The following is a 13,171-nucleotide window of genomic DNA, read 5'->3' as shown; positions in this document are numbered from 1 at the left end:
TGTTTATTATTGCCCATGTTTTAATTAAACAATTTAAAAATAACCTTAACCATCTTGATTTCATTCATTCGGAAACAATGACGTGGATGTAGTAAGTTCTGTTTCCCTTGGGACGCTTCATTAGCGTGAGCCCCCTTGCCTTTCACGAGTATAACTACGAAGCAAATGTTCGAAGTTGCCTCCAATGGCCTAAAAACAACGCATATGAAATTCGCGTACGGTGCTTAACCTAGTTTGTCTTTGCACATGCTTCACGAGTACGATCTTGCATATTGTCTCTCGTTGTAAGTCGTTGTTGCAAAAATAACATTCTTTAAATAACCGCAGAAATAAAAATCTGGAGCGATTATATCGGGTGACTTTGCGGGCCATTTAACCGGACCTCCACCCACCCAGCATACTTTTCGTACAGGTGGCGCTTCACCACCTTCCTGAAGTACCATTCTTTGCCTCGTTCCTAAGTCGACGCCTGTCAATATTTCTGGCTGACTATCTGAATTATTAATGTGTTATCCAAGATGAAAACATACGATATAGTAATTCAAACATTTCTTAATCTTCTTGCTGAAATATTTTTAAAATGTTTAATTTAAAAAGAAACACTAACAAACTGCTAGAAAGAAATTTCTTGTAATTTGACCTAGAATTGACGTCAAGGTTATGATAACAAAGTTTACAGTAGTATTTTAAACTTAAAATTTCCCGCTCTTTTTCAATCCGCTATGAAACATAGGAGTTTCTGCTAAAAAAAAAACTTGAAAAACGACCTCAGGATCAAAATGATTTACATAGATACACGTACCCCTCTGTCCTAAACAACTCTGGTCTCAAACATCTCGCTTTTTTTCTGTATCTCGCTTACTTTCAAAGCAATTTAGTTGCATATATTAAAATGGTCTACCCCATATAGAAAATTTATAACGAGACTACTGGACCTATAAAGCATTATTCTTGATAAGCGCATAATATTTTTGTTAATAAATCCACTCAAAAAAGCCTAGTTAAACACTTATGGAAATCAAAAATACACAACATGTTTATTAAGATTAAAGGAATTAAAGATGTTTTTGTTAGGAAGCAATAATAACACGACATTACACTTATTACCTGAAGATAGGTTGGCGACTATAAAGTAAAAAAAATAATAAATTAAAAATCGATATAAATTAATAAAGTTTTTAAAATACAATTCGTCCTAATGAATATTTATGTGCAATAAAAAACAAACTTACCGTCAATTCAATATTTTTTGCCAAAGTAGATTCAGCAATATTGGCAAATGGCTTATCAGCTCCCCAGCATTCAACATATTTAGTCATTTTACTGGATGGCCTATTTCTGGTTGGTGGCCCGCCTGGACTGGCATTTCCTATAATTAAATATTAACATTTCAAAAACAACATTTTTTATTTTTAATAAAATATTACCTTGAAGTGAATTGCTGCCAATGCTGTTATTCCTTTCATCATTAGGGCTCGGCTTCAAGTTACCGTTTTGAAGACTCTCGTCAATTTTCTGCAAGTATTAAAATTTTCTATAAAGCTCGTTAAAGGCGCTCATTTTATATAGAACAAACCTAAAATAACATTTTAATGTTGGGAAAATGAGTAGAAACTGTGTTATTACCCCAGTAACGTACCGGAGAGATCAAGCACGAAGAGCCTATTTCAGCTCGAAATAAACTAAAGGACAATTTTACGGTCTAATGAGAACTTCAATTAACTTTTAAATGTATTGAAGGTAAAACCTTCAGGAAACTTCTTTTTGAAATAATGGAATAAAACGTTTGTACAATGTTTAAAATAGGGTTTTTTTTTCTAAGAAAATATTTGATGATATTGAATATAGGCAATAATTTAAATCTAAATTAATAAATACGTTTATTATTTAAATTATCTTAATTTCAGAAAACCAGACATAAAAAGCAATAAAAGGAAAAGATTCCATATTCCCAGAGTGTGTTATGTAAGGACTCTGTAGCTACATGCTTATTTTAGTGTTAAATATATATTATTTTCCAGTATAATGTTAAACATGTCTTTATCGGTCTGCCTGCTAAGTCAGGGATGGGTGTGATAACTTAAAGAAAACTATTATTCTTATTTAGAAGTTTAAAAAAATTACGCCTTTAAAAGACTTTTGCCGTTTTTAGGGTATTACACCCAAAAATGTTCAGCTATTGTCAGGAAGACAGAAATAAATAACTATAGAATTTAAGTTATTTTGTAAATTTAAATAGAAATCCTTGGTAAGTATAATGAGCCTAAGAAAATACATGGATTTTTTTTTTAAATACAATAAAATTGAAAAGTTATGACTTTAAAATTATCTTTTGTTGTTTCTGTCTATTAAATATTTTTTGTTCCCACTTTTTTATTTCAGGGTTTTTAACTCATATATTTTTCATTTCTATATAGTTCTCGTATTTTGTGGAATAAAATAAATAACAAAATTCAATTCTAAGAGGACTTTAAGAGGCAGAAATAATGAAATGAAAGAAAGTCGAAGACAATTAAAGAAATTTAATATTTTTCCTGATTCTACCTATAACTTCTCTCAGACTCTTCATTACATGATAATAATAAAGTGATTCCAGTTTGCAGGGAGCACATTATGAAGATACAACTTCACGATATGTTAGGTAGTTATAATATGCGATGGATATGAGGGAAAGTTATACATTCCTTAGACAAATTACCAAAATATTAAAATATCCTATGTTAAAGATAAAAGAATAGACATTATATCAACAGATCATGAGAGTGAATTTTAAATATATATCTTTCAATATTTACAATGTTATCTTTTAATTTGATTTCTTTACGATTTTACATTTATTAATATTTCTAATATTTATTTTCTGCAATATAGTTTAATTTAAACCTTTCTTTATCTATTCCTACTGCTGTAAATTTGGAGGTTTAATATATTAAAAACATTTATTCATTAATTTCTAGTCAATTATTTAAGTCCTAAAATACACATGTAAATTACTGCGTTACGTCAGAGAAATGCACTTTAAAAGTATTTCAGATAATTCATCTCATAATATGATATAGGATCAAAATTTAACGATGATTCTTCTAATCTTCTTCTTTAGGTACCTAACCGTTTCGAATTTAAGCAATCATGTTGTCAATTATAACTTTTTTTGTAACAGATCGAAACAGTTCTACTCAGCTTTTAAGTGCCTTGGTTTCATTTCAAGAGATGTAGTATGGCTTTTGAATGTAGCACTTGTAAAATACCGTCATTGCTTCTAAAAAATACAATTTTTAAAATTATTCATAATAATGGAGAGATATAAAATCTGAAAGAAATGAGAAAAACTAATACAGATTTAGATAGTTAGCCACTTGAGGTAATCTTTACAATTAGTACTCTTAACAGAATCTTTATGTAATACTTTCCGAATCACAGGTAAAATCGACAGACAGTTAATAATAAACATACTTTCAATCTACAACGTCGGTTAATGGATTTTTGAATTACGAATCAAAATGCGGGTTATAGTTAGTAGTTATTCATAATTCGCCAAGTTTCTAATACTCGAGTTAGTTTATTTACATGATTTCGGAATAAAGACCTATTTGATTTGTTATCTCTCAACAATGTTGAATTTTGTTATTAAACAGATAGATCTGGGTCACAAATTTTTAAAACACCTTAGTCATTGTTAAAATTTCACCTCTTAGTTTGAATTTTCCATACCATTTCTCAATGTCAATATTATTTCCTTCTATAATCGCAGTAAAAGGTAATGTCTGTTTTTCCCTTTGTTTACTTTTAACATGCCATAAGTTTAATATTTAATCAATCTTAAATAAATGATGATATTTTACCCATTATTGAAAGCTTTTATTTCAAGATTTTACAAAACAAGACGAGCGCGATCTCAAAATGTCTTTTATATTCAAAAACGCAACGACTCGTAAAATTACATTTTCCTTATAACTATAACAAAATATATAATATATTCATTGCTCCTTCATGTAAAATACGTTTTTCAACAGAACTCCTTGACAATAATTTAAAAATTCATATTCTTTCAACGAAATACGACGTGTGACACGAATCAGAAATTATTCCTATCTATTTTCATAGACAATAATGGAAAATGTCCAAGCATTATTGTACGTAGTATATTTATTTTCCCGGGACGATATTAGTCCATGTCGCTGTATGGTTTAATTAATTGTATTGTGCCCGTCCATGTTTTGTAACCGACATGCTAAGCGTGTTAATAATGTGACAGATGATAAATTTAATTTTTGTTATACTATTCTAATTATTTTAAAATAGTTATGTGTATAAATATGCGCGGTCGAGATTTGTTATTTTGCTTAGTTAATCTATGAATAGACTTATTAACGAAGAAAGAAAGAAAGAAATTCTTTTGTATTTCAGAAAGAAACTGTCACAAAATCCTTAGTTGCAATTCTATTTAATCCCATTTTAACAAGAGGAATTCAGAAATTACGAATACAAAAAAATAGAAATGATTGTAGGAAAAAATACTAAGTTTAAGGAGCATATAGTGCCTTAAAATGGCCATGTTTAAATTATTATCCTATGTTATTATTTATAAATTTTTTTTGATTCTTGTATAAGGAGTTTTGTTTACATCGTGAGAAAGTTAAGGAACGCGTTCCTTGTATCCTAAAGCCCTTAGGCCGGCGACACATTGGCGGTTGTAACCGCTGCCGCAACCGCCAATGTGTCGCCGGCCTTAGATCTTAAGCTAAGAAACTGGTGCTGTTGTGGCAAGAAATGTTCACTTTTAATCTTGCATTAGTATTGTAACTTCTGAGAGTGTAATTTTTTTGCCATACTTGGATAAGATAAGATAATAGCTTGCAATATATTAAATTGCAACTAATTGCTTTTGTTCGATAACCTCTTTAAGGAACTTTTCCTAATTTTCAGACCATCCTATAGAGTGACATACAACATTTTTAAATCTTTAGAAATTGAATATATCTTACTTAAATACCATATACATTAAATTGGATATAAATTAAAGAAAAATGTTCATAATTTTAACATAAAGCAAAGGCACTATAATTATAATAAAATGATTTAGTCAATTACCATTCCGTGGAAACCTCTTAAGCCTATATTAAAAGCAAAAAATTAAGCCTATATACCTTTCTATATGAATAAAATTCAAACACAGACATTTAGAGTAAAAGTTACCTTTGGTGGGACAATCAAAAAGGTTTCAATTTTATGATCAGACAGGTAACTATCTCTGCTTCCACCATCACCTGCTTCATATTCAAATTTATCTCCTAGCTGATTTAATGTAGCTCTAGTTACGTGAACTCTCCTGAAAAAAGATAACATAAATAATTGAAGATTATGTTTTTAAACCCGTTATTCACGTGTTTAGTTTTATAAAAATGTATAGTATAAAACGGTTCCAGTAAATTTCATCTAATAATTATGTTAAGCCCAAAAACGTGGCATCGTACATCCTTTATTTAAGGTTTTAAATACTAATTTTTTAAATAAAATTCTATGCAAAAAATTAATTAATTCTAAAAGGCAATTTGCTTTATAACTAACAAAAGATCAGTCGAATAACTGAGTTAATTAATTTTTTTAATTTTTTAAGAGGCAAAAATAAAATACACAAAGGAAAACCTTATTATTAAGAATCCATTTAAGTACCAAGACATATTTAAACCTTATATCATCAATATTTAGCAATTTTAAAAGTATAATCATTCAAACTAAACTTAAGTATTTCTTGACATACTCGCATCCGTAGATAAGTTTGTTATGCTGTTTCAGTTGCCACCGCATTTGTAAACAAAGCAAAACTTAGATGTTAAACTTAGAAATTTGCAAATTAACTTGTATCAGTCCCATAGTTTAACGAGATAACGAGAAGCTGACAATTACGTACCTGTAAATGTAAACTTCATCGATATTTCACTTAAAGATATAATGCCATCAGAATCATTGGGTAAAATAATCGACAGAAAAAAATAGAATGACTCAAAATGATTCGTTGATTGGAAGTTGATTTTTTTAAAATAGTTTATTACCAAAAGGTTCAATCACTCTAAAAAAATATGCTGATATTGGGTTTTTGAATAAAAAATTATGTTATTGTTTTGATGTCACTTTATGAGAACAATGTTTTGAGCTATTGCCAGAAACATAAAAATTGATTGATTTATCGAATTTTTACTCAAATTATCAATTATTTAGTCAAAATATTTTACCAAGAATAATTAGAATTTTTAATCAATGTCAGTTTTATAAGAATCTCATTATTTAAATAAAATTTTTGCTTTATATTCTATAGAAGTTTTGTAAGATAATCAATATGCATATGTATTTATAAATAATAAATAAATTAATATATTATAAGTAATAAATACATATATGTAGGTTTTTATTAAATATAAGTATTCCCCATTAAAAATTAACTTGGATAAATTACTAGAAATAATAATTTTTTAATGAAGTTAAGGGTTAAAAAAAATAATAAAACTTTTCCAAATTCAAATTATTTTAAATATACGAGAAATTTTACGAAAGACGCCATTATAAGAAAAGAAATGCGTTTTTTTAATTCAGCAAATAATGATAAACGGATGTTTTGGAGAAATATTAATAACCTTCGATTTAATAAATGCTTACTTTCTTTAAAATGTAATCAAAATTGAACGAATATTTCAGAGAATATACCGAAAGGAATTTTTTGTTTAGAAAACAAATTTCTTTATATGTTAAATAACTTTAATGGCTAGCTGATGAACAGCAACTTATTAAAATAGTAATTAGCATCAGCTCTAACGCTGTGGGAGCAGATGGGATTTTAATCAAGGACTTAAACCTTTAAAAGGTCTTTATTTGACACCATTGCCAAGCTTAAGTTTTTTATAATTATATTTATTATTAAATAGTAGATCTTAGTCTAATAAGTAGGAACGGTACATTCGGGCACCAGTCAAAATTCCTGCCTTTAAAAATGGGGGCTTCACAGGGCTAGATGATCGGTCCATGGTTATTTTCAATTTTTATTTTTGATGAGTCGATCAGTTCTAAACTCTTGAACACAATGATATACAGATGAATATACATCTTTTATAAATACTATATACCACAATTATATATCCTATTTACATCGTCAGATGTTAGGGACTTCTCTACTTAAAGGACTCCAAAACTTAAAAATAATTTTAGTGTTAAAATATATATAACAATATAATCCCTTGTGAACTAAAATTTTAGGCGTATTATTTGATTCTCAACTTTTATCTGAAGCTCGTACCTATATTGAAAGTAACATATATATGACTAAAAAAATTATATAAATTAAAAAACTTATTACTTAATAAGACTACTATACTACCTGTGTGACCATCTTATCCTTTCTCTACTTTATTACGGTAATATAATTTATTTTAACTGCATAACATTTAATATCTAATAATAAAATATAATATCTAAAAAAAATTTTAAATTTCTTATTATATCGCATATAGCCCCAATTTTTAAAGAGCATCACATATTAAATATGAAGAATCGTAGGAAATATCATAAGTATCCTTTTATTTTTAAAATTTTAAAATCAGGGCAATCCTCGCATTCAAAAGCTTTATTCTCTAGGTATAGTCACGACCGTAATTCGAGAAATATTTGAACTAACTTTTTAGTACTTAGCATTGATCTTTCTCAATGTATAGTAGGTGCACAAATGTGAAATAAAAAGTTCAAAACTAATATTATAAATGATTTTTTAATTAATCAGGGTTCTTAATTAAGTCGAGTTTTTAATATCAAGCTGTTCATCGTGGTAAGCTTATTTGCTTGTCTTGTTGGTTTACTCCAAAGCATTTGACATGCTTAATCATAAGTTATTAGCAATTCTCCAATATTTAGAGTTCAGTGCTTATGCTTGTTTTTTGATGAGATTTCGCAAAATATTATATTATATATAATTTAGAAATGCTTGACCTTTCGAGTTCCAGATGCAGGCTTTACATCAGTGTACAACTCATGTAAAGCCTGCTGTCATACAATTCTTATAAAAAAAGGCTCAAACAACATTCCTTTTTTGACTAAACAATAAGCTAACCTATCATAAAAACTGTTTTATTGTAAAAGAGTTTTTGGTGCAATAAAATTGAAACATTCAACAATTTTCTCTCGTAACTCCTCTAAATTTGTGGATCTACTAAACTAGTGTATGTAAATGGTCTCTTTAAAATAATCCCAAAAATAAAAAACACTTGAGGTCAAATCGGGAGACTTAGCAGGCTACTTTTTATCGGCAGACTAATAAAACGGCTATAGGGTAACTATTTGTTAAAAATTCTTTTACCATAACCGCATTATGAATAGGACAGTCGTCTTGGTACAAATAGCTTGATCCTAGGTCTAAGTCAGCTAACTTGGATTTAAAATACTATCAATAAAAAATTGCACTCTTATAGGGTTGACCAAAATACCAGCCCAGACATTTAATTTTTGCGGATACTGAGCACGGAATTAAAAAACTTTTGTTCTCATTTTTTCGAGACCAATATCGAACAATGAAAGTATTGTGTTTTTCAATGTAATGGAAAGCAAGATTTATCTTTCGTAAAAAAAATAATTCTCATTTACTTTTTCCATCGTCCATACTCAATATCTCCTGAGTTTTGAAATATTCAAAGATTTATACTCACGCTTTATACAAATACTGGAAACAGTTTTATGGTTCATACCCAGATCCTTTCCAACACTTTTACTTGACTAAATAAATACCCTTCTAGGACACTACAAACCATTTCTTCCAGTCGCTCTTCCTTCTGGATAGAAGAAGGAACTTTCGATAGAAGTTCTTTCGCGAACTTTGGTGTGGAGTTTATGACAATCTTAAAGACAAAAGGATATAACCTTAAAATTCAAAACCATATTTAAAATTGTTATTTTTCGAAATGAATCGGTCTATTTTCAAAGGTAATTAAAAACAAATCTCTATTGTATACTGCCGAATTGCTTTCATAAAACTATTTAATAATTTGAACTTTTTCGGAAAGAGAAAAAATAACAGAAATTATAATAGCGCTTAAAAATTCGACAGTGCAGCGTGCGGTCACATAACAAAATGACGCATTCCATTATTATTGCCATTCTGTAAAAAATAAAAACAGCAAATACCGATCAGCTGCTCATCGATGAGAGGGATCGGTGTTGTCATTATTTTGAACAATGCGTAATCATCACTTTCCCAACCTGTATAGTTTAAATATAAAACTGGTACAATATTATAAAATAATTAAGTCCAAATTTTTTCTTCAGCTTTTTAAGTTCTGTATTAAAACGTTAAACTGCATGAAATTTTCTAAACATATTTTTACCGTATTACCATAATATTCTTTTTAAAAACCCCGGAATCTGTTTAAAACGTGCTAATTAGTCCTAAATCTAAAAAATACCGAGCGTATAAGCTTTAAAATCCTTTTGAAAATCTGATACTGAATTCGTCTGTGTAATTAAAATTTCAAAGCGATGTATTTATTCATTTGCTGCTGAGCTCTTTTTCATTTTGCCGTCTTTCATAATCTCGATTATGAGTTTATTTTGTTGATTCACTGAATTTATTTAAAAAGCGTACGCTTTTAGAAGGTTTATATTTCCTTTTTTTAATTTCACCTTTTTTTTCCCGATGAATATCGCAGTTATAATCAACACCTTTTCGACGATACAGCAGGCACACTCCGTTACGATTAAACACCCATCGGAATCAGAAATAATAATGATTTTGTATATTCCGCACCAGTTGCTACTATCAGTACATAACCAGAGATATTCGATTTAACTAACCTTTTGAACGTTCGAAATTAACCTGTATTGAACAAGGATTGTTCTTCCACTAATTGGTTTCGCATCACCGCCTTCGATGCTCTCCCCAGTTTTAACTTTTATTTTCAGTTTAAAATTGCTTTAATAAAGCAAACTGCATCGATGGATTATTGAAATATGAAGGGACATTGTAAAGGACACATAACTAAAATATTTTGAAGTATTTACATTTTAAATTATACTGGAATTATATGTGAACTTTCTCACCAAGAATCCTCCAATCTCAACCAACTCATTCCTTCTACATTAAATATAGAATATGAAAATCTTACAAACAAAATTACCCCAGGTGAAAAGAGCCTATTGCTCGAAATCCTACACTAAAGATATCCCGCACGGTCGGGCAAAATGGGATTGGACCTTACTTGCATAACTTACAAACTAAAATAGCTTCGTCATCTTCGTCTTCAAATCCTGCTCATGAGTTATGGGCCCAGTGGTGACACATAGAGCATGCTATCCAATCCATCCTTCCGTTGACGAAGAGTAAAAATCTCCACAGTAGAGGTACTCCGCATCATTAACTTCACTGTCACTTGAGTCATTATTTTTCAGAATAGTGGAGTAATTTTATTCTTTTTTGGTGATGGTGCACGGTTTTTCTTCACAAGAGTTTTCCCTTTAGAATTTTTATTCTTTTTTTGCTCAGCTTCCTCTAGCTCGTTTTTGTAAGGCGAAGACAATAAAATAGCAGTCTTTCCTCTTTTACGAGAAACTCTTTTCTCAGTTTGTTTTATTCTAGGGATTGGAATTATACCCTCAGGACTAACAGTCTTAAAGCTTACCTCTGAATCTTTTGATGTACCTGGTTTGGAAATATCAATTGGTTCTGGAGTTTTTTCTTTAACTAAATTAATTTCCGATACTTGTGTTTCATTCATAGTTTCACTATTATTATTTTTAGGTGGTAAGTTTTCATTTTGTTCAATATTTGTTGTTTCGGAAGGCAAAAAGTCTGCATCAGTGAAAACATCCTTATTAACTAGCCAAACTCGGGTTTTTAAAAATCCATTCATGACAGTAAGCGGTGTAGCTGCTCTGGGGTAAGCTACACAGAATAATTTAGTTATTTGTTGTAAGATAACTACACGACCAGGATTAGCACTAAGCCATTTGCGTACTTCTTCAGCGTAATAGGTACTTACTGGTTTCAATAAAGCTACATCTAGGGCTTGTAGCCGATGGGTGCAATGGGGAGTGTAGCAGATTAAAATAACTCCATGTTCCCTGACGTAATTAATAACTGCCAGGTTTTTTGTGTGGGATGAATGTCCATCCAAAAGAAGCAGAATTGGTCGGTCTTTTAAGGGCTTGGCATATTCAACAAATTTTTTGAACGAAATAAAGAATAAATTTTTATCCATCCACCCACTATCATTTAGCTCTACCCAACCGCCAGGAACAGATCCATGAGATGTCACCGTTTTAACTCAACTTGATATCGGCAACGATGATCACAGGGCAGTAAAAGCAATTTTAGAAATTAAACCAAAATTAGAGAGAAAGAAACTATACAAAAAACTAATATTTCCAATCAATGAAGAATTAACAAGTGATAAGGATAAATATTAACAAGAATAAGAAAACCGATTATGCACCCCTGAAGATCTAAACATAGATGAGTAATCTAAACAAATAACTGGAAGTATATTATTCGTCAAAGAAATCTGCTTGCGAAACAAAGGATTAAGAAGCACCAAGATAAAGCTGCAGGAAAGGTACTAAATATAATATAAAGGAAACAATAAAAAATAATAAAGGTATAAAAATACTGAAGAACATAACAGAATAATAAATATAAAAAACAAGAATAGATCAATTATATCTGACAGACAACAAATTAAATTAAAAACCAGTTCTAACCAGGAGCTATACAATTCAAGAATACAGGCCACACCTTGTCGCCGACACATATTCTTAACGTAGGGAACATGTCAGAAAATACGTCAGACGAAATAAGACATTAAAACAGATGAAAAATAACAAAGCTCCCGAGGAAGATCTTATAACAACAGAAAGGTTAAAGTTTAAAGGAATAATATTATTTCCCCCCGAAAACTTTTGCCTTTTTGACCTGCTATCACATTCATATATATAAGCTTCTAACAAGAATTATTAATAATACGAATTATTAATAACACAAATACTAGACGGGTACCAGGCAAACAGGCTGGATTCGGAAACGAATATGGTACACTGGACCACTTACACACTATACGAACTTTAATTGAGAAGACCACAGAACATCAGTGGCAAAGCGTGAACTTTTTTTTCGGGTATTAGAAAAAAATGTGTATTCAATATTATTCACTTTAATGAAATAGAGAATGAAAGTGCATGAAATATTAACTTAAAGAGAATTATGTAGTGATATAAAAAAGAAAAAAAAATACTACTAGCATCAAAAGTTAGATAGATTAAAATAAATACTACTTACAAAAAAACACAATTAAAATACTATTGCCTATATCGAACTGTCGTTCATAAATAACCACTAAAATATCCACTAAAAAAACCTTTTCTATACCCCAAAAATCAAAATACTAATTATTTAATTTACTATAGCACGCGCCCCCACCAAATACCAAATGCAGATTCATCAAAACAAAACTGAAGATGTATTGCGGCCGACCAGATCAAGCGTGTCCATAAACAATAACCCTCAACAGCACAATAAAATAGCTGGTCGACTTCGATAAACAAAAGCTCAAATGTCTTTCCCGCGAGTAAATTTTGCATACATAATAGGCTGAATGCTGATGCGCCCGGACCTCTGTAGCCTGCTTGATGCGTATTTGGTTCGATTAGATGCTACCTTAGAATATTGAAAGGATTCTACAAATTTCGGAAGACAAATATCAATGTGTCCTGGGACTCGTATACATTAATTGGATGTCAGCCCTGTACTTTTATATTAATCGGTGCGGCAGGCGGGGCGCGCCTACGGATTAATCATGTTTAGATACTATATAATAATAGTAAGGATAGCGACTACGTTCTGTGTTAATTTTTTTAAAATTTGATTCAACAATTAATTACGACAAATAACTGGATAACTTTGGGTAGACAGTGTCTACCTTGTCTACCCGTACCCTTCGCCACTGCAGAACATAATATACCGCTTCTTATCAGAAGGCGTTTGACACAGTTGAGAAATGGCCCTTCATAACAGTAATGAATAATGCCAGAATAACACTCTAGATATACTCTAATTAAAAAAAACATATATGAGCACTTCATCTTGTATGTACAAATCGACGAAGACTTAATAATAGATAAAGTCAAAACATAGAAAGTGGTGAGG

The 13,171-nt window shown here is 30.2% G+C and overlaps 1 protein-coding gene across 5 annotated transcripts in view; it reads right to left on the bottom strand.

Moving 5' to 3' along the window:
- Positions 1 to 13,171, bottom strand: part of LOC126739261 (adenylate cyclase type 2) — a 169,617-nt gene that overhangs the window by 29,099 nt on the left and 127,347 nt on the right. For 4 of the 5 annotated variants that reach the window (XM_050444854.1, XM_050444852.1, XM_050444855.1 and 1 more), the window contains exons 9-12: positions 5,197 to 5,329; positions 1,428 to 1,515; positions 1,233 to 1,369; positions 1,108 to 1,125 (exon numbers count right to left, since the gene is read on the bottom strand). In XM_050444854.1, coding sequence (XP_050300811.1) covers positions 1,108 to 1,125; positions 1,233 to 1,369; positions 1,428 to 1,515; positions 5,197 to 5,329 — 376 coding nt within the window. The remainder of the gene's footprint in view (positions 1 to 1,107; positions 1,126 to 1,232; positions 1,370 to 1,427; positions 1,516 to 5,196; positions 5,330 to 13,171) is intronic. The other variant, XM_050444853.1, reaches the window with a different exon arrangement.

The sequence above is a fragment of the Anthonomus grandis genome, chromosome 8 (genome assembly GCF_022605725.1).
Source record: "Anthonomus grandis grandis chromosome 8, icAntGran1.3, whole genome shotgun sequence".
In the NCBI taxonomy this organism is placed as follows: Eukaryota; Metazoa; Arthropoda; class Insecta; order Coleoptera; family Curculionidae; genus Anthonomus; species Anthonomus grandis.
Note: the sequence above shows the minus strand (reverse complement) of the source record. Positions and strands in the feature narration are given on the sequence as shown.